Consider the following 22,063-nt stretch of genomic DNA (forward strand, 5'->3'; position numbering starts at 1 on the left):
AAAGAAACACTAGATCACTGCAGGTTCCAGACCGGTGTGATAACTTGGTGCCTTGTGACATGCAAGATGAGGAAGAGTGGAGGAGCTGAGAAACCCATGTATGTCCCAGAGCATTCAGTCCTGCAGCTCACAGTTAGCCTGGTGCAGTCACTGAGCAGTGCTATGTGTCTGGCAGCAGTGCTGTGCTTGAGGGCTGAGGCTGCTCTCAAGCTTGTTTTCCTGGGTGTAGGAAGGAGCGAACCTGAAGTGGTAATGCTGGCACTGGCAGGTTATCCTGAAGCTGTCCCTGAAGGGTGCTCGTCCCTCTGCCCTGCTCCACAGGAGCACAGGAATGCTTCACACCCTGCCTGCAAACTACACCAAGGGATTTTCCTGACTACAGCTTTTGGTGTGTATCTTTAAAAAATTTGCTTTGCGTTTGTTAGCCAGCAAGTCTCATCACGTATGGAAGAGCTTGCCAGTTATAAAAGTCTTCAGGGAAGCAAAGCTATGTAGCATTAGCTATAAACAATACAGCTTAAAAGGAAAATGGACCCTGTGGTATCTACTCTTTGATTACTTTCCAGGTTTTTCTAAACCTGACAGATTACAGTAAAGACTGTATTATTTGTTTTCCCATTTACAGAATGGTATTGGAAGTCAGCTATTTTGCAAAACAGTTGTAAGGCTTGGACTTTCTAGGCAATTTTATGCATATAGTGCAATCTGAAGTTACTGGCAAGAAGAAAGATGCATGCTTCTGCCTCTCATTTTAGCAGTCAAGCCATATTGGTTTTGTTATCACATATGATTTAGCTGGAATTTTTCTTGTTAGCTCTGGATGGCAATTAAGGATGCAATCCTGGACACTGGCCTCAGCATATCTGACACATCTTTCTCCTGTAAAAGGCAAGCTTCGAAACATTCTAGAGACAGTCACTGAGATTACCAAATGGGAGAAAAATGGCTGAAAAGGAAAGTAGTCGTCCTATTTATAGGAATACACATTTTCATGCAACTCCAAAACAGATCAAAATAATGAAGGCTTCCTAAAGCTCAAAAAACTCACTGAATTTGTGATTGTTTTGTTTTAAGAAAGTGTTGCCATCAGTCTCCAGAAGGGCAGTAAGGTTTGTTGGAACTTTAGTTTTGGATTAAGCATTATACGTCACTCTTCTTGGTTATACCTCTGATTAATTCCTTGACCTAAGGCAAGCAGTTCTCCTTCCTGCATCTTTCCTTCCTCCACCTCAGCTGGTGAAATGCAGCGGAAGTCCTTATTAACAGATCCCTGCCAGCTGCTGTTTTAATGATCCTTATGTAGAGCCCTGTATGGTGTGACCTGGTGTACCTTGTTGTGCTTGATACTGTGTCTGCATCATCCTATTGCACTGTTTCAGGTTTGGTAATGTTGAATGCTATCTAGCAACTGTTTCTACTAAATGTTAATACATTTCTATTCACAAAAACTGGCTTATTCTTTCTCTGTGCCATATCTTGCTGTCATTTTTATAGAGTTGTTGCCTGGCATGTAAGTTCACTGAACTCTCTTTTCATCAGTAGCTATAAAAGAGGATAGTGATTAATCACCTGTACCATGACACTTCTGAGGTGTTTTCTTCCAGTCTGATTTTTAATAACTCCATTAAGGATATTTTAATGATCTTACTCTGACAAGCTGAGACTTGACTTCTGAGCTATTTGCTGGAAATACTGGTGCCATATTGTGTCAAATCCAGTTTTTGTTGCTTCAGTTCATGTTTCCTGGGAATTTCTTCCTTATTTAATTGCCTAGTCTCTCTCAATGTGGTTCACTGCTGCCTAGGGATGGTGGGAGGATCTTGTAATCACTTGTTCTCTAACCTGTAATGAGCAAATTTAAGAAGGGTAGCAGAACAATGCTACAACTTTGTAAATGGTTTCTTGCTTTTTTTTTTTTCCCCTTTCTGACAAATAGTGTAGTGATCTTAAGAAATACGCTGGCCTGACCCCATTTCTAGTCTCATTAAATTTGCTGGTGTCTGTGTATGGCTGGATTTCTGAGTTCGCATTAACCCTGAGGGACTTGGAGTGATGGAGTGAGATGCATACAAGAGTTTAATATTAAGCTGAAAGGTGATTGTTAGCGGTGCTGGTTGATTCTTTTTGCCCCTTACAGTATTTCAATAGGTGTGATGAAGTATATATATGTTATTTTATTTAAGGCAATAAGCCTAAAGAACTATAGGTATGCAATTTTTTCTTTGCTTTTTTTTTTTAAAGAAAAATCTTTTTATTAAGTTGCTTGTGTAGAGACTATGCTTCAGGTATATGATTTCTATATCATTCTTTTTCTGGATACTTTATTGTAGAAGCTATTCCAGGAGTGCAATAGAAACAGAAAGCATTCATGTCAGGGAAATATATTCTGTCCAATTAAAGGTGATGGAAATATTTTTCCACTATCATGAGTGGAAGTGGCATTTGTGCTCAGAATAAAGACTAGGTAGGGGTAAAACAAGGGAAAGCTGAAAACATAAACTATAAAAGGAAAGAAGAGGAAAACCAGAAGTGGTATCAGGGTAGACTGAGGTTATTCATTGGATTGTGAGATGGTTGAAAACACCATTTTGGGAAGTGCTGTAGAGCAAAAGTGCCCTGTTCACTAACAACTGTAGTCTCAAATTATTGTGAATGTTATCAGCTTTGCATTTTGAAATGGACTTTGTAGATGCAATCTGAAATGCACATGAAGGAAGGAAGTGAATTTGTTTCTATGGCAGTGACAATTTTTTTTATGTATATCTTCCATATTCAGGCAGGAAAAGTTCACTCGTCTTATCTGTAGTTTAAGAAATAAAGAGATTAAAAGGTAGTGGACATTACCTAGTTATGGATCCATGGTTTCTAGCTAGTCAGGAAACAAACATTTCCAGTAGAAAATTATCATCCCTTCTTCCATTTATTAAAAAAATACTCTGAGTTCAGAACACAAAGTATATAGCTAACTGGGAGCACTAACTGGTAACTCTTAACTACATCTGTTTCCTCCCAGCCCTGTTGGCAGAAATTACTGTGTGAGTGACTTGTTTGCTAATTCACCTTTGATTTCACATTTGAATAAATCTTAGAATTGAGGAATAATTGACTTTGGAAGGAATCTCTTGGAAATGGAATTCCATGTCCTGCTTGCAGTAGGTTCTTTCCTTTTTTTTTTTTTTTATCTTTCATGTATGTGTAGACTATTTTTTGCCAACTTTGGTAAATCTTAATTTTGATGTAGCACAGGTTGTCCAATTCATTTGAGGGATAAATGTGGAAAGAAACAAGAAAAGACCGGGGAAGCAGTAAATTCAGCTAATGATTACCTGTTCAGATTGCTTTCTCTATACATTTCAAGACCTAAAGTTTGGCAGCTGTGGTTCTCTGCACTGACTTATGCACCAGGCTTGAAATCTGGGCCAGTGACTTCACTGAGAGATAAGAGTAGAGATGTGGTTTTTGCTATAGATGAAAAATGAAACTACTTTTTTTAACTTTTTTTAAAATGCCACTTTTAAAACTAATTCATTTAAAACCAATTACCTAGGATAACATTTTCTGTAAAATGTGAAAGTTGTTGTGCTGACCTCTCTTCTAGGCTTAGGGGATGAGACTGTGACAGAGTGAGTAGTATCCAGTCTGCAATATTCAAGAGTTCCCCACTCACAGATGTTGGGTTCCCAATCTTGAGCATTTCACTGAAGTTTTCAGGCTTCCACATTTCTAATAAGAATAGTAGCATACGAGCATTTCTTATGTCAGTGCTGGTATGCTACTATTCTTTATCATTTTATTGTAGTCCAATGTACCTATCGGGATGGAGAAATATGGCTAAGCAGTATCTTTTTCACATCTTTTTTAATGTTCCCTTAATAGAAACTTCCAACACTAATAGTTGAGGCCAATTTCACCTCCTACACCCCCTCTATCATTTAAAAACAAATTTGTCTTAAGTCTGCCTGAAATTCCTGTGGCATGGTCCTGATGTGGAAGGAGAAGGGATTGTGTTTATGTTGTGAGTGGGTAGAGAACCTAATGCTGTATTGCTCTTGGCTAAATTACTGGTTACACCCTGGCCAAAAGTCAGTGTACAGCTGCCAGGGAAAACAAGAATTTTTTTTTCCCCCCAAGAGCATGGTGATCTGTTCAAGGTTAGAGTTGCACTGAATGTTCTCTGTTGCTCAGCTGATTGGTGAGTGGCTGACCTCAGTCATTCTGAAGAAGTATCTTATGGGCAAGTATGAAGACAGTCTGAGTGAGCTGTTGCCCTGCCATAAAAAGGGGGTGTGGGTGACGGTGATGAGAAAAGATGTAGGTCAGGCTGTTGCAAAGGCATGTCCCTTAGCAAATGCCCAAATTAAACAACTTTTTATGTCAATTTACATACCTCATCTGTTAATCCTGCAACCCAAAAATTTGAATTTGGATCCTTAATTTAAATAGCTGCAACTCCCTAGTTTGAATGGCACAAATCAATCCTCCCCCATGCACACAACAGGCCTTTAAGCCAGCCAGACAACAGCCTTGAAAGACTGTGAAGAGCAGGGTAACATCTCAGAGGAGATGTGTCAGAAGACCACGTGTGGAGGAAACTTGCAAGGGCACAGCATCACCAGTACTTTGTGTGTGCTACAAGGACCTGCGGTAGCAGGGATAAAAACTAAGGCTGGCTCACAGCTGCTTTAGGGTCTCAGCCTTTACTTGTGCCGGGTAGGATGCATCAGGCCCTGTGCCCCTCTGAGGCGAGAAAGAGGAATCATAAAGCTTTGTTACTGTCTTTGTAATGGTAGACACGTGTTCAAGACTTTTCTCCTATTAACTTTGTGAACTTTCCAGCAGCTGAAATACCACTCTGCTTACAATTGAAATTGGAATGTGTGTTTGCATGTAGGACAGACAACAAAAGTCTTTACAAAGTTCTGATGTTTTTTTTTCAGTTGAGTGTTTAGCTCTCTGTGCTTCTTAATTCAACACTGTGTAGGGGTATATATGAGTTACATGTATAGTGCACAGGAAACTTGATTTCAGCTTATTTTTCTAGTGAATCCTTGCAGGACCTTGTTTCCATGAAGTTGCTTGAACCAGCATGTGGAAGAAATAAAAGGGACCCTTATGCTCCAATACTTTATCACTACTCTGTTTATCCTCTTACATCTTTTGTGGACATTTGAGCGATTAATTCCCCTTTAGGGTTATGACTTCTTTTTTTACAGATACCTATCTCTCCTGCTGTCCCCCTGGTGTTTCAAGGGAAGGTTTTACCTTGCAACTGTTTTCATTTTGTGCACCTGATGCTTTGCCACAAACACCTGAGCTGAGAATTGCTCACTAAGGTTACACAGCAAAACCAGAACTACAAGGGGAGGTTGCCCATCTGTATTAGCCTGGTATAAACCTGCTGTCAAAAGACCTCTCTTCTCCTACTCTGTTTCAGCCAGACCCACCTCAGTGTATGTTTGTAAACGAACCCTTGCCCTTGTTACTGTATATGAAAGGTGTTAAGGATGACTTCATGTGGTTACCTATTTCATGCTCCAAACAAATGCCTTTGAAAACATATCACTTGGGCATTAGATAATTCAGGAAAGATTGAAGTGATAGATTGGAACATGCATAATAATCCACAAGCATAAAGCAGGAATCATACATGATTTCTACAGGTATAGTAAGATTAGCTTTTTTTGTACCTATATATAGTTTTCAGTCATTCTTGTGCTGGAGTATAGCAGCGCTGCGGCTCAAATTAGATCCTTAAGTCATTTGTAACCAGAAGTGAGCTTAGTTTTGTTTTATGTCTCAAAGAGCTTTAACAGTGAAAACAGCCTATTATCATCAGAGGTCTGTGTACATCCCTGCAGCTTGTTAGGATAAGTTTTCCTACTTCAGATAAATTTGGTACAGATTAGCTAATTTACTGTGGTTACATAAGACATGTTAGGATTTCAGGCATTCTTTTATGTTAGAAATAGTATAACTTTTTGCTAATAGGCAGCAAAGTCCTGCTGATATGTCATCATGCTGTTCTGCAGACCTTTTTTTTCTGGGTGCCGGTGAAACTGAGGAACCAAGAATGCTGTCACTCTTGGGTACCTGTGCAAGCAGTAGGCAGGGGCTTGGCATGCTTAGCGTATCCTAGCTGCTAATGGTGTGACCCAGAGATTAGAACTTTTTTTTTGGGACTTTTATCTTTGTGGATAAATTGAAGTGAAATGAGGTGCTCTAAGACTTGATCAAATCTCTACTTGTTTTTCCAAAAGTTCAAATTGTGTATTGGATTAACAAGAGTTCTGAATGTGGTTGGGTGAGAACTGTATCTTCTACTTGAGTATTTAAGATTTCAAATGTATTTGTTTTACTTCTGTATATAGATAACACCTGTCTATTCCACTCAAGTATTTGAAGCAGCAGAAGCTATCCTTTCTTCTAGATATATTTTTTAAATTGGAAAATATATGCTACTGATGTGGAAACTTCAGCCTAAATTCATCATAAGTACCTTAGTATCTCTCTGGATAAATATTTATATATGTATAAATAGACAAATGATTATTACAGTCTACTGCATGGGGCTATTTTTAAAACAGCAAAAAGCTAAAAGATGGGGTTAAATATATTAATATACGTAATATAAATAAAATATAAAATATAAATAAAATAAAACTAATATATAGTTAAAATATATTAAAGGATCCATTTCTTTGTTTGCCTTGGGAGATATTTGATGTGTAAAATTAACTCTACCTGATGAGCTCTTCTTTCACTAGCATGAGTTGTATGTGTGTATGCTTATCATTGTGAGTGCAAGTTGAGTTTGGTATCTGAAAAATGGTCTAACTAAATAAAACCCTAACAAGCCCAAAACATCAAAAACAAAATGGAAAACCCATATAAAATAACTAGAAACCCTAAACCACCAAAAACCCCAACCAGATTAAGAAAACAAACCCAGAAAAAAAAAACCAAACACCACCAAAAGCAAAACTTGAACCCAGCCAAGCAAGAAAGAATACCCTCAGAAAATGATTAAGGGATGATGAAAAATCTAGCCACATCTAATAGATCAGGAGTGCAGTGAGACAAAAATGATATTCCCCAAATACAGGAAGATGATGATGTCCCATCCTTCCCCAGTCTCTGGGCAATCAATGACACTTGTATCAGTATTGTTCTTCAAAGACCTGTTCTAATGCATTTTTGGGTTGAGTAGTACAGTCTGGATTATTTCAAGTGTTCAAAACTTGTGAGATCTTGTCAGATGTCTGGAGGGTCTAGGTGATGGGAGAAGGTGGGGAGGGAAGAGAGAAAAGCCAAGACACAAGCCAGCTATGTTTATTGTCAGTACGCATCTGGCAAAATAGAGATAGAAGATATTTAATGCTGTTTTTGCTGATTCAGTGATAGAGTAAAACTGCAGTATGTAATATTTTTTTCAATATTTTTTTACTCCTCCTGCGATAGGAATAGAATATAATTTAAAAATCTTGGTGAACGATTACTGTTTTGCATGGAATTTCTATTACACTGTTACTTATTCCTGTTTTTTTAATTGGCCTTTAGTATGTTTGTTGATGCTTGATTTCTGTTGTCCAGTAGAACTAGATTTCTTTGCTTATTTTATATTGCACTGGGAAGGAGGAAAGTCGACTCTCCCTCTTGATTGTTTAGTTTTTTTAATGTCTGATTTATTGGTAATGGAATACAGGTATCTGTCTTTGCCTTCTGAAGAATGTGTCTGTTTAAATGATTAATTCCTGGAATATTTCTAAGTAAGATGTCATCTTTTCCAAAATGGGAATTGTGTAATTTTTTTCTCTGTTTGTAATTAGAGGATAAAGGTTCGATTTCTTTTTTTTTTTAATGGATAATTTTTCAATCTATGAATAATTTTTCATTATAGCCCAGTTTAGTAATGAGTTTAGAGAAATGGGACTTATTTGGAAGGGGATGCTGAAGAGAGGAAAAATCTCCCTTAAAGTTGTGCCCCAAGTGCACAGTTCTGATCAAATGGTTTCAAATTCAGGATCTGGATTTTAGGGCTTTGAGTCCTTCCAGGAGGAGGAGTCAGACTGTAAGCTGGAACCTGAATTCCACATCCTTTTCCTTGCACTTAGTGATGTGCCAGGTTATCTCAGTGATTCCAATCTGATTTGTCTTAACTGTAGTTACAGAAAAGCATACCCAACTTGACAGCTGATGGGCTTTGAGAAACCATTTAAGAGATGCTGTGAAAACTTTATGGAATGTTGAAAGTCGTTTAATGAATCAATTTAGGTTTATTCTTGCACTCTGGAAAACAGTAAAACAAAGATATCTCATAGAACAGTGGATCTATTTGCATTTGCTTCTCTCTACAGTGAAGTCAGTTACCTTATTTTCTGTATGTGTTCTGGCAGCATGAAGGATTGTTAATCAGACATTTGACAAATACACAATTTTTTCCTTCCTCTGAAAACCCTGCTCTTATAGGAGGAATGGCAAAGGGAAAGTGAAAGAGAATATTGAATGAATAAGACATATATTTTTTGGCATGTATCAGTCATGAAGTTCTGTTAACGCAGTAATTTATGTGAAGAAAATTTTCACCAGGACTGATGTCTATAACAAACTTCATAGTATGGAATGTTTCCTTGCTTGCAGTTCTGGTATGCTTTCAAATTAAATTTTCTTGCTCCACTACGGGAAAATATAAGATATATTATAAAGCATAGATAAAGAAATACATTATAAAGTGTTACAGCAGACAATAACTTGGTTAAACTTACCCTTTATTTGTTTTTAATACAAAATAGTGTACATGCATAAAATATCAATTTATATTTGATATGAGGGGATAATTCATTGAACCAGGGATGTATTACTGCAAAACGCTAACATCAAACCCATGTTCATATTTGCTACACTTTTTTCCTCTTGTTAGCTTTTTCCTATGTCCCTTTTGTGGCCGATTAGAGTTTATTAATGCTAAATAAATAATTAAGAAGGGATAATTGACTTATTTTTTGCACAGTAATACAGTAATGATCCTTTTTTTTTCTAGAAAATATTATTGTTCTCTCTTAATGCACTGCAGAACATAGAGCCTGTATACCCATATGAATCATGGGTAACTCGTTTGAGCCAGAGATTCACTGTCAGTGACCCAAAGTCTGCTCTCACCAGATGAAGAAGAATAAATGGATCGGATGCTTCATCCTACTCACTAAGAGAGGGGGAGAAGACACTTTTTCAGCTTTCCTTTTGTCAATGTTTGTAACATTCTCTCCCGCCCTGTAAAAGTCACCTGGCTCTGTCCTCCATGCTACGTAATTCCTTTTATCTGCACCCTTCTGAAGAAGGAGATTGACATCTGTGTGGCAGTGCTCTTGTCAGCACACTTTGCTCTCTCCCTTACTCCTCTTCAGCATCTGAGATGACCAGAGCTGCTGTGAACAGCAGCAAGGTAAAAAGTCCTCACAAATGAATTACTTCCAAGGAATGAACAATCTACGGGACTCTCACCTTTCTTATCTGTACTTTTACCAGGAAATCAGCCTGTGGCTTCTTCCTCATCTCATTCAGCATTTTGAAGAGCCCTCTTGTCTTTTTCATGTTTTGGAATCCAGTTGCTTTGGATTTTAGAATTTAATGAGACTGTTCCGGCTCAGGCATTTTTCTCTCTTTGGCTATTGTACCTCATTCAAAAGTCCCTTTCTGGTGGTTTAAAAAAAAAAAAAAAAAAAACAACAAAACAAAGCAAAAAAACCCAACCACTTGTTTCTTTTCTCCTTTTTGCCACGTAGCCTTCAGAACTCCTTTCAGGATTGCTTTGAAAATCTTACTTTTTGCCTGCTTCTCTTGCGTGTTGTGGTAGCACCTGTACAGTGCAGCTAAGATAAGAATGCTAGGCACAACTTTCAAGTGCCAAAGCAAGGAAATGTCTCATCCTCTATAAGCTATGCAGAGGAGCACCAGTCTGGCAGAAGGCAAATGTGGCAGAAGGTGGCAGAAATGACTGGGGTATTAGTAGAAAAGCAAAGAGTGGAGCCCAACTCTTGCAATTTCTTTTCAAGCAGTTTATCCACTAGATCACTTTGTTCTTCTGAGTAAATTTATTGTGGCTGGAGGGTGACACAAGCTTTAAGTAAATCAAAAAAATACAAATCTGGCCTTGTCCAGAAAATGGAGTGCAGATATCACATTCTTTTGCTTGGCTCAGTGAACTCTCTCTGGCAACTGGGCAGCACATGTAAGCAGAAAGAAGATGGTTGTAGAAGAAGGGCAGAGTAGGCTAGGCAAGGGGGAAAGAAGTCAGAATTTGAAACACATTTAAAAAACAGAAGTGAAACGGGGTCTTTTAGCATTATGCCATAGCCTAAAACAATCTGTTTTTTGGGGAGGAGGCATATGTACAGAAGGAACGTATGCCATGTGAACTCCTGTGCTTACACATTCAGAATTTCTGGTTTTATTGTGGCCTAGTCTTGAGCAATAGGCTGGGTCCTTGAGGGAAGGCTAACGCAGAAGGTCTAGGTTTGCTAAATAACGTTTTAAGAGGAGATTTGATAGTCTAGAACTCCAGTATATACTGTCTGTTATGTGTTTTCCAATGAGATTTTTGAGAAAAATCAATTAATATATATGAATTGTATGGATTCAATAAACACAGATAAAAAGAGAAGGTAAGGAATGTCTACTTCATACACATAACTAGTAAGGAGTAGGTACTAAAAATGTGGGAAAAGCACCCGGACTAAATGAAGACACAATTATCAGTGCCAACGGGAACATTAACTATCTAGCTTCAACTGTCCCAGGCATAGAATGTAAAGAAACATATCTGGGAAAAGGAAAACACAATTCAATCCATGAAAAGCAGGAGAAGGACTATATAAGTGCTGAAGTAGCTAGAAAAATTTTGTGGAAAGCAGAAGAAAATGGTGCTTATATCTACGGAACAAGGGAGGGTAGGACAAGAAGCAACTGGAAGGGAAAAGAGGAGAAATTCAGGAAAGAAGCTCTAAGAGAGTAGCTAAAAATTTGAGATCAGAAAGGAAACAGGTGAATATGAACCTGCTGAAAATGGAATACACTGAATAACCTCTTATTCTGTCTTGATGTAACCTTGTTTTCTTTTTTTTCCCCTCATAAAAAAGGTAAATCAGTGGAGATTGCACAATGTTAATTTACTAGTAAATACAGTAAGACGTAACTATCAGGCAAAGAGTAACATGGGAAGGGACAGTCACAAGGGCTGTTTTTGAAAGAAGATAATTAAACGTAGACTTCAGCTATTTCTCTCCATACTTGTTTTTATTAAAATGTTTCATTTCATGAGTGGCACAACTTGCTGTGACTTAAATTTTGGAACATTGCTAACAAGATAATCTTGAGGCAAGGAGTTATAGGAAAAAAAAAAAAGAAAGAAGAGTAGTTGAAATCTCAAGGTTTTGTGTTTAGGGACTCAACAAGAAGGTCTGCAACAATTTGTAGCTCATTTAGTGGAGAGGGAAAAAATGGCCTGTGTATGCTAGTTCATAATGTGGTGCCTGTGATGGCATGTAACAGTAAGATCAGCCCAAGAGCCCAAGGCTGTGAGGAGAAGATATTTCTGTATTTCTATATGAGATGTGGATGTACTAATGCCACTGTGTAAATGAGTTTGAGACTTGATTTGATAACAAATATGATACCAGATATCTAAGAAATGGTTTTACAGCAGCCATCAGAATGTTTGGAGCAAGGGGAGTAAAGAGGAGAAGAGCTGAAAAAGCAACCCAAAGAGTTTTGTTTGTTAACTTTTTTATAAATCAGAGGATGAGAAGAGTGCATTCTCTTTATAAAAATGTATTAAAGGGTTAGTTCATATGTAATATGGAACTTGAAACCAAATGGGAATGAAATAACTATTAAGAAATTTAGATGAGAAATTATATATTACCAACAGAGCACTGAGGTTCTAGTCTAGCTACTTAAAAGAGCACTTATGAACCCACCATGAACTATTTTGAGTTCAATTTTAAGCCATTTTTGAACACATTATCTGATGCTATCAGATGAGTGCATTTGCTAGTTTTCATCTTTTTCAACTGTTGCTAGTTTTCATCTTTTTAAGTTGTCTGTTGAAGGGTTAATGTTCTAATGCAATTCTAGGATAGCCTGCTGTTGGCTTTTTTTTTTTTTAGCTAGAGTTGCTGTGAAAAGATGTGACTGAGTGTCCCCAAATTTCTGTACTGTCCTGAATGATACTGATCTCATAACTCCCTGTAAAATGATTGTTGCTTTCTTCGTTAAATAAAACAGGCTTTATTTAATCGGTAGGGTTAGGACCTTAAGTGAGTAAATAGCAAAAGGTGAAAAGCTAATGGTGCTGCTCATAATGCATGTCATAATTCCTTTGAAAAAGGCACAGAGAACTGTACTGTTTGTTATTAAGCTACAAATTAAGGCAGACTTGGGAAAAAAATAAATGTTCAGTGAGGTGCTGGCTCTACCTTTCTGAACTCTCATGTTAGTCTCCAAATTAGTCCTTTCTTGCAATTGCATCTGAGCATTTCCATGATCTGTGACCCTAGATTATTTCCTCTGTTGTTTCCCTCCTTCATATTTGTATTTCTCTATCCCTGCTAGGTGTCTATAAGGATTCCTTTTAGACCATGTTCTTAAAAAGTAGTGAGGAGCACTGCCCTCTGTGATTACAAGCTTAGTCTGAGTATCGAGGAACAGTGAACTGGGATGAACAACCTGAGCACACTTTCTCCTGCTGTTGGCCTTGTTGTCTTTTCTCCTGCCACACGTTTCAGGAACCTCTGAGCTATTTATGGGAGCTAGAACTCTGGTATTTGGGCAATAAGTAGCAATTTAAATGTATGCTGACAACAATGTCCCTTTGAGATTATCAGCACGCTTCAGTCACTCAATCAGACTTAATGTCCTGAAACAAGATATAGGATATTTTGAGTAGAGCTGTCTTGTGATATTCCATCAAGTTATGCTGTTATGTGTTTATTGGGCTACATACATTCTGAAGTCATGAACTCAGGTGAAGTGAAGACCTCTCAGCTCTGGTATCACATTTAATCTGAAAAAATATAGCTTATGTTTTTTCAAGGCACAGAGTGTCATATGTACAAGAACGAAAGTGGCAGAATCTTGCCTCATCAGTACTGCTTTTGTCTGTGCAGTAATAGCTCCCTATTTCAGGACCTCACCTCAAGATGGAAGGGATGACTACTTCATCCAGTTCATCAAGGAACAATTTGCTTGTGAATGAAGGGAATTCATTTAAGGCAGGACAAATAATTGAGTAGCACACTGAACAAAAGACACAAGTCTTTGTCAGCTGATTGTTTTATTAATTTATTGATGTGAGATAGCCAGAATTATACATATTCTGTAAATATTAAAAAATTGAGACAAGCTGATCTAGGAATGACATCACAAATGCAACAGAAATCACTGCAAATATCAATGTTATTGTAAATGGAAATTCAACAGTTATCTGTTTAGTTGGTGATCATCATGACAACACTGGCATACTGTTTGTTCAACTTTGCCTGCAAGTAAGCTAAGCAGAGCTTTACACTATCATTAATTTGCTGCAAGCAGAGTTTATTTAGCGTTTTTATCCATATTCTGCTAGGAAATGCTTTCTCTTTTATGTCTGTCTTTAGATTCTGTGAACTCAGTGACTTTATGTGCTTGTGGAGGTAGCTGCTGTCTTAACAATGAAATGTACCAGGCACAAAGTGAGAATCCACAATACTAGGCTGAACTAGTTTTTGTCTTCTGCCTATCTCTTCAGTTGACAGAAGCTGGAAAGGACCTGGCCCTACTTAAGAAAATTAATATCTGTGAAGCTTAACCTAAATTTTACATAAGCTAATTGCCAAACTGAATTTGTCTGTGATTTTATATTATGTCTTATGTTCTACAGTATGCCAGTAATTCTGGAACAGTATAATATTTTTCAGACATTTTTAGGGGGACAACTTACAGTGAGGATTTCTCAGAAAAGCGTAAAGATTTGAGAAGAACACCGGTGTAGCACTTAATGCTAAATAATTTATGTGGCGTTTTAATTAGGTGCAATGAAGCTATAGTTAATTTACATACTGTACCTTATCTACTAAAAGTGTTTACTGTTGTTTAGTGTTTTTACTTTCCTTATAGGCATTTCCCCTATATTAGTAAATGCACATGATTTCATAGAATGCAGCAGTCTGACTACAGTTCTAAGTTTCACAGACTGGTCTGCATTAGATCTCCCTGCAGAAACAGATGCAAACAAGATGCAAACTCTTTGTGGTTTTAACACATTTTCTCTGTAGTAGTGCTGACTTGAAGGAAGCAGGTGGTTTCTTTAATTCCATTCTGCCCAGTTCAGTTGCACGGAAGTTTCAGTAAGTGGTAAGGGGACCATTGCTGGTTTCTAGCCAGGTGAAGATCATCATGGGTATCAGTAACCAAAAAAAGTAGCAATATTTTCGTGTCACTGGTCAATAAAACAGTTATTTTATGGCAACCATGATTAGAAAAAAAAACAACCTGTGTTTTACATATGATCTTTGAGTAATTATGGTTTTGTTACTGATAGTTCTGCTTGTTGGCATCCTGCTTCCTGAAATTAGTGGTAATTATTCCATTACTTCTGCTGCATTTCTTTGTAGTTTAAAGCTACTCCTAAATTAAACAAACACTGAAAAGTGGAAGGGTGGTCAGTGCTGTCTAACATTCCAGTTTTCTAGGATAAACTTCTAAATACTTTGTTGGCTACAATGTACGTTTCCTTATGCTCTCCTGTTTTGAGAAGTGTTTTGAGGGCTGTGGTTCGTATTATCTTTTTAAATAACTTTATTTGAATGAATTTATTTAATGATGGTTTAAGTGTTGGCATTAAAATTCAGGCTTTAATATAACTTGCTAACTTTTTTTGGAGACTTGGAACTACTTCGCTTTTCATTAATGTTTTCTGAAGTCTTAATTCATAGAAATGGCTTGGGTTGGAAGGGACTCCAAGTTCCATCATCAAGTTCCAACCTCTCTGACACAGGCAGGGCCACCAACCTCCAGATGTTGTACTAGACCAGGTCGCCCAGGGCCCCATCCAACCTGGTCTTGAACACCTCCAGGTACAGAGCATCCACAGCCTCTCTGAGCAGCCTGTTAAATACTGAACTCTTCTGTCTGTGAAGTTGGATTGCTGATACACTAGAAAAGAAAGTCAAATCTAGGAGAAGTGAGAACACTGTGCAAATCATTGCACTAATCCTTTACCTTGCCACATCAATTAAAATGCTAAATATTCACAGACCTCAATTACACTGAGTGATCTTCTAAGTAAGTGTGTTCGCTTAAAAATCAGCTACCCTACAGGTACTCTGTATCACATAAACTACCTCCCTAGGTATGTTAATTTTTTTTTGCTAAAATTAGCACAAATATATCATGGATCCACAAGGCTTTTACAAGCAATTAATAGTGTTAAGTGACTTGAGTATAAATAAGAGCCTTCTCTAAGGCTCTTCACTAAATCCTTCCACTGATAGTTGAATTCTGCTGTCTATTATATTAATGTAGAAACTGGCCCTGGGAATATTGGGTACCTATGAATAATTTTGAATAGATGTATTAGAAAAAAATTAGAAATGAGTTATGTTCAAAGAGGGGGCTAAATCCATTCGAGAAGTTGTTTGTTGCCAATTAATTACCTGCTGCTAATTAGAATAATAAATTTGAGCAGAGTTGTAAGGCTTGGCAACAACTTTCACTGTAGGCTTATCTGGAAGCTGCACTAAATGCTATCATTAGGATATGTGATAAATCTGTCATAATAGGTGAAAATGAATATAAAGACTAAGAAGCCTCAAAAAAACACATAATTCTACGCAGCAGAAGTCTTTACACTTTATAAATGTGATGGCCCCTGGCAATATTCACGTGAATTGATTAGCTCAGTCTTCCACATGCTGTTATAAAACACAAAACTTCTGTAGTTATTGAAATTCAGTATAAAAAATGGCGGCATAATTCTTTTTTATGATAACGCTTGCAATTTAAAAAAGTATGTGTTTCTGCCAGTAAAACTGCAGCAGAGAGGTCCAAGCTGGAAGCTGTAAATATGATCTAGTTATTATTTCTTCACTCTTGTACTTCTGTATTCATACTGCACCAACGTGAGAGAGGGAGGATTGCCATCTAAGGCGTTGCTTAGTCTGTCCTAAGGATCGTGTGATTCATTAGCCTACTACTTATTACTTAAAAAAAGAAGTGCCAGTAACTCAGATAACAACGTATGTATTAGAAATGTAAGATGATAATGTTTTTCCCATGAGTCTTTCTCCATGATGAAACTGGCCATCAAAGCGTTATGTAGTGTGGAAATGTCTGTATGGAACAAGGTCTTAGCATCTGTTGAAGAAACATACTTCCAACATGCTGTTGCTCTTAGTTCATTTCAGCCAGATGATTTTGTGAGAATAGTCTTTAAACAGACTTTTTTGGCAGGCATGCTGGAATTCAGTGTATTCAAATCACTAGTTACTGAAATTCCATTGAATGATCTTGAAAACTTCAACTGTTCTACAACCTCAATTGAAATAGGATGACATTAAAGAAATGTTTTCTTTTGAATTTTTATTTTGTACTGAATTACCTCTATTTTTAAATGAAATGCTGCTTTTTTGGTGCACAGTCTTCATAAATTGCTGTCTTGTCAGTATGCCAAGGCATACTAAATTAAAAAAATTAAACTGGTGGAGAGTTAACTTTATATATGAAGGTCTCTGCCTGTTAACCACCTAATGGTTCTTAATGAAACAGAACTGGGAAAAATGCACCATTAAGGTCCCTTATCCTTGAACCAATAATGCTCAGTGTATTTGTTAGCTGCCTGAAAAATAGCTGTAACAGCAAGATAAAGCTTCCAGATGATGTGAAATTGATCAGGTTAATTCAAAATAACTGCAACCACACAATCACTGAAGTACCTGTCAATACTGAGTCACTAAAAAAGTAAGGTATCTGATTAAATTAATTGTTAATGAACATAGTAGGAAATGCGAGGAGGAGCCAGAAACTGAAGAATGATCTTACATCATAGGGCAACTAACTCTAAACTGTATTTTCATTCTGAAATTATATTCCACTTATATTTTCATTCTGAGATAAAAATAGTTAGGCTTTGTGTGAGATAAGCATGGAATAGTTCTCTTCAATGCACTCAAGTAAAGAAAAGTAATTTGGGGAATTCTTGGAAAATGGGGATGTACAAAAAATATAATCCCAAAATATATGGTTTATAACCTAATATAATATATTATATATGGGATTATATCCCAATATATTATATGATGCGCCTGAATTTTGGATACTGTGTGCTGTTCCTGCATCTCCTCTTGGAAGTCCATAGGATAACTAGAAATGTTTTTAGGAAAAGTGAGAAAGGTTAAGCAGATGATCAGAGGTGAGAGATTGCTTCTGTATGCTGACAGATTGGAATAAGCACAGTTTTGATGTCTTAAAAATGAGCTAAATCAAAGGAACTTAGTCACAGCGAATGAACTAGTGAATTGTACAAAGAGGGCTACTGCAGAGCTCTCTCCTCAATATCTCTTGTCACACAAGAACTTGCAGAGCTTGTATTAATATCTCAAGGCAGCAAGTTTAAAATAAGCAATAAGAAATAGTTGTTCATACAAACTATAATCAAAGTGTAAGCCATTGTCACTAGATGTTGGAAAGGCCGAAAGTTTAACTGAGTTCAAAAAGGGATTAATGGCTACTTTTGTTTCATGAATTGTGAAAACATCCTGCACAGACGTGTATTTTGGCTTAGGAAGTTCATAAGCCGCTAATTGCCAGAAGATGGGAAGGAGGGGTTACTCGGTTCCTACAATGCCTCTCACAATTGTTCCTTATGCATCTGCTAATGACCGTGTTGGGAGCAGGATAATGGGCTAGACAGGTTTTTAGTCTGTCCCATTATGGGTGTTTTTATTTTGTAGGTGTGGTAATTTATTTTTTTTTTTTTCAGTAATGGGTGACAAGATGGAAATTTTCAACTTGTTTTGAGACATCATTAAATGCTGTCTGGAGTATGGTTTTTAAAAGTTAATTAGGAATGATTCTACTTGGCTTTCCTTATTTTAATATGCAAAAGAATCTGCAAATTCATGCGTTGACTGTTCAGAAGGTTTCGTCTAAGTACGTGGAGAAGCGAATGAAAGTGAACAACTCATATTTCATTTGACTGATCATGAGATTAGTTTAAAGCATTATGTAGCAGAAAAGATGACATAGTGAACAAAGGGAGTTTTCAGTAGTCCTTTGGTCTGAGAGAAAGCAAATGGTATTATTTTTGCCAGTGGAGCTAAAGGATGTTATATTTCAGATGACAAAAATTCCTATGTTACACAACTGTACTTTGGTCAATTACTTTAGTAGAAACTGAGACAAATGAGAATTTCTTTAAAATCTTTCGTGTACAATTTTATAATCCTTTTTTCTTTTCGGAGTGAAGATTTCTATTTGAGAATAAAGGAAACATGAGCTATTTCTTGTTTTATCCAACTAACCCTGTATTTGAGTTTTCTCTCCATGTGAATGTATAATATAAGAGTTTACTTGTACATACTAAACAGGGATTTAATCAATTATCATAGTGCACTTTGGAAATGAAAAATACATTACTCTGTCAAATGAGTTTATCCTTTACTGCATGCAAACTGTGCATGTCATTATAAATCATGATCTCAAACTTCTGGAGTTGTTATTTTTGTCTATCAGGAAACCTTGTTTCACATCCAAAAAGGCAATAAGGAGACTACACATAGTGAGAAGAAAGTGAGCCACAATCGATCATAAGATACAATTACACAGTGCTCAATGCTGAGTAAAATAAAGACCTTAAATAGCGGCAGCTTGTGAAGTTTAAAATTAAAAGTAGTTTCACTGTATTTGGTGTAAAGGGAAATTGGATCAGTGAAACTGATCCCTTGAATCTTGTTTGCTGTTGATTTATATAAAATTATACTTGAGGCAAGCCTCCTACATATGTTTATAATCAAAATTCGCTAATTTGCGTAGCGTTACCTCAGTGGTCTGGAAGGGGTTCTCATGAATTCAGCTGGTGCTGAACTCAAGAACTGAAAGGTCCTTCCCCATCATCGTCTCTCTTGGCTAATGCAAATGCAGTTTCCTCTAACAGGAAGGCTTTTATGTAACAGCTCAGGGCATTGGACTGGATAATCTTAGAGGTCTTTTCCAACCTTGGTGATTCTATGTGTTAACAGCTGTGCCTCTGTCAGAGGGTGTAAGGGCTCAAAATGCAGGCACATTGCCCTTGTGCCCTTATTGGTCAAGGAATTTCTTACAGCTTCACTTGTTTACAGTGTATGTTTGCTTAGTGCAAAAATGTGCTCTGGAAGTCAGATGTGCAAATTTTACTGACAGCAGTGAGAAACATGAGAGAAGGCAAAGTTCTCATCAGAAAGAAGAATCCAGATGAGGTTTATGGGGATTATGGTGTGTGAGAAATTGATATTGCTGACAGTACCATTAGTTGTCTTGGTTTGGCTGTCCCAGAGTGGATGTAAGGGCTTTGGAGAGATGTTGCAAAGTAAAACTTATCCTGTGCCGAAACTGACAGGTGAAGTGTATAAAAAACTTGAAGTGTAGTACTGTAAACAGTAAGCAAACGCCTAACTTTGTTACTTCATCATATCAAACACCACATTTGCAAAGGACTGCAGGATCGTTTTCCCCCAAAACTGCAGCCTAAAATTCTGTTTAGTCATGCCCAATCCCTACTGACTTTTGTCTGATTTTTGTAGTACGCTATGTTGTGTGAAAGTAATCAGAAACCCAAAACTTGTCAGTGGAATAGAAAGGAAAGCATGGTTCTCAATGACTACTACAAGCAAACTGTTCAGTCTGTTACCTTTTACCAGTGAACTTCAACTCGGTAGTTAGATATAACAGTATTTTATTGCTGATTGTTATTCCAAGATCTCTTTGCCTCACCTTGTTCTTCCTTCTTTCTCTGCCTCCTAGCATGCATTTAATTCAGGTGGACTCTGTTCAGCGGTGGATGGAAGACTTGAAGTTGATGACAGACTGTGAATGCATGTGTATTCTCCAGTCCAAACCAATCAGCGCTGAGAAGGATGAACAAAATGAACTCATCCTTTCCTCACAGTATAGCACAAGTGATAACTTACAGCTGTTATTAAAAAGAGCATGGATAATAAGTACAGAGTTGACCAAGATTGCTCAAAAGTTGGAGAAGAATAGATGGCAAAGAGTCCACAGCATGACAGTAAGAGTCAATTGCCATGTACGTTCCATGATAAATGAATATAATGCATTTACCAGGAGTTCGTCAGAAGAAATGAATCAGGTAAGAATGCTTCATCTGATGTCTATTCTCTTTTGTTTTTGGTAATAACTGTAAATTTATATAATCTCATTTTATCTTTTTTCTTTATATAATTTCTTTTTTAGTTGTAAAAACATTTTGGACTCAGCATAGATCCTATTTAATCATAGGTCTGATTGTCAAAGCTGGTCAAGTTGACAAATTGTGTTGTAAAAAAATTCAGTTTTTGCTGACCGCTTGACTGAAATATTTAAATGCCCCATCTGTGAGTTTCTTTGCATTTAAGATCTAGTTATAACCTTATTTTTATCTCTACTTGTTTTATTTAGAAGAGAAGAAAAAAAAAAAAAAGGAGTGCTTATATGCCATAATGGTTCTGGAGGGCTTTTACCTGATTAACATGAGCAAACATTATCTGTATTTTAAAAATATATATACATGGATACTAAAAATCACTTTCTCTTTCTACCTCTCTAGCTGGAAAAACTTCTAATAGACAAGTGTTCAGAATTTACAGCATTTACAGAAAGGTAATTTAAATTTTTTGATTGAAATATTCATTTAGCTGTTTTATTATGTTGTAGAGCTTGTGATGAGAAGTGCAAATCCACTACCATTCTCAAATGTTTGAACTAGGCCCCTGCAGCTCTGAAAAGCTTTCTGAATGTTAGCCCCTGTGGATGAAGTGAGTTGCTTTCATCTAAACTGCATCTGAATGAAAGATGGGATCTGCTACTGTAAAAAGAGCCTGGCATAGATATGGAAGATGATTTTTCATAGCTTTTCTGTATCAAGGGAGAAAGTCTGATTCTAATCGAAAAAGTGACAAAACTCCCACAGAGTTTTCTGGAGCCAAGATTTCAGCTTTTCTGGAAAACTTTTTATTGTTGCTTTATAGACTGACATTGACTGTACCTCTGAGTATCCACATATTAGAAAACTAAACCCAAATAAATATGTACACTTTTAATTGCATATGTAGGTTTAATGAGCTCCGTGCACTTTAGAATGCTGAGATTATAAAATAAGAATTTTTATATAGTCCTTCTCATGATATTTACCCTAACTTATGTACATTAACCTGTTTCTTCCATTGCAGTTCAATTGATCTTTTTCTGCTTACTTTAAACATCATGCCAGTCATTCTTCTTGGGGGATCATCAGGGGAAAAGACAGCATGTAATGATCAGGAGGGAATACCCCTTGAGCACTACTACTTTTTGCCAAACTTGCACAACTCAAACTTTACTTTGATATTTTACTATGGGACACACTGATTTAATAAGATCTTGCAGTGACCATCTACCTCTTTTTCTGTTTAACAAAAAATTGTTAGGTGAAAGACAGGTAATACTGAAAAGGGAACCTACTATGTAGGTGGAAACACTGATCAACAAAACCATGTGTTCCATTGCAGCAGTTTGCTGAGGTGGAATAATTTTTGATGACTTAAAATTATGCATTTCTGTGCAGCAGTACCCATTAATTCATTTGAATTATTCATCTGTAGAATGTTTTACAACTTTATCTTGTTTCACCAGTTGCACCAAGTATCACTGGTTACAGGATTGTTATACCAACTCTGTAAAAGCTGCTCTGTGTAATCATTCCTTACAGTGGGCCTTATTTTACTTTTGAGTATGTTGCTTAAATGATCTTCATTCATTTGGACACAATCAGATTGTTCCCTTGTCCTGCTTTTATTAAACT

At 36.9% G+C, this 22,063-nt stretch overlaps 1 protein-coding gene across 1 annotated transcript in view; it reads left to right on the plus strand.

Moving 5' to 3' along the window:
* Positions 1 to 22,063, plus strand: part of INSC (inscuteable homolog (Drosophila)) — a 105,269-nt gene that overhangs the window by 29,769 nt on the left and 53,437 nt on the right. The window contains exons 3-4 of the mRNA XM_046941998.1: positions 20,029 to 20,374; positions 20,831 to 20,883. Coding sequence (XP_046797954.1) covers positions 20,029 to 20,374; positions 20,831 to 20,883 — 399 coding nt within the window. The remainder of the gene's footprint in view (positions 1 to 20,028; positions 20,375 to 20,830; positions 20,884 to 22,063) is intronic.

This window comes from Gallus gallus, chromosome 5 (assembly GCF_016699485.2).
Source record: "Gallus gallus isolate bGalGal1 chromosome 5, bGalGal1.mat.broiler.GRCg7b, whole genome shotgun sequence".
Taxonomy (NCBI): Eukaryota; Metazoa; Chordata; class Aves; order Galliformes; family Phasianidae; genus Gallus; species Gallus gallus.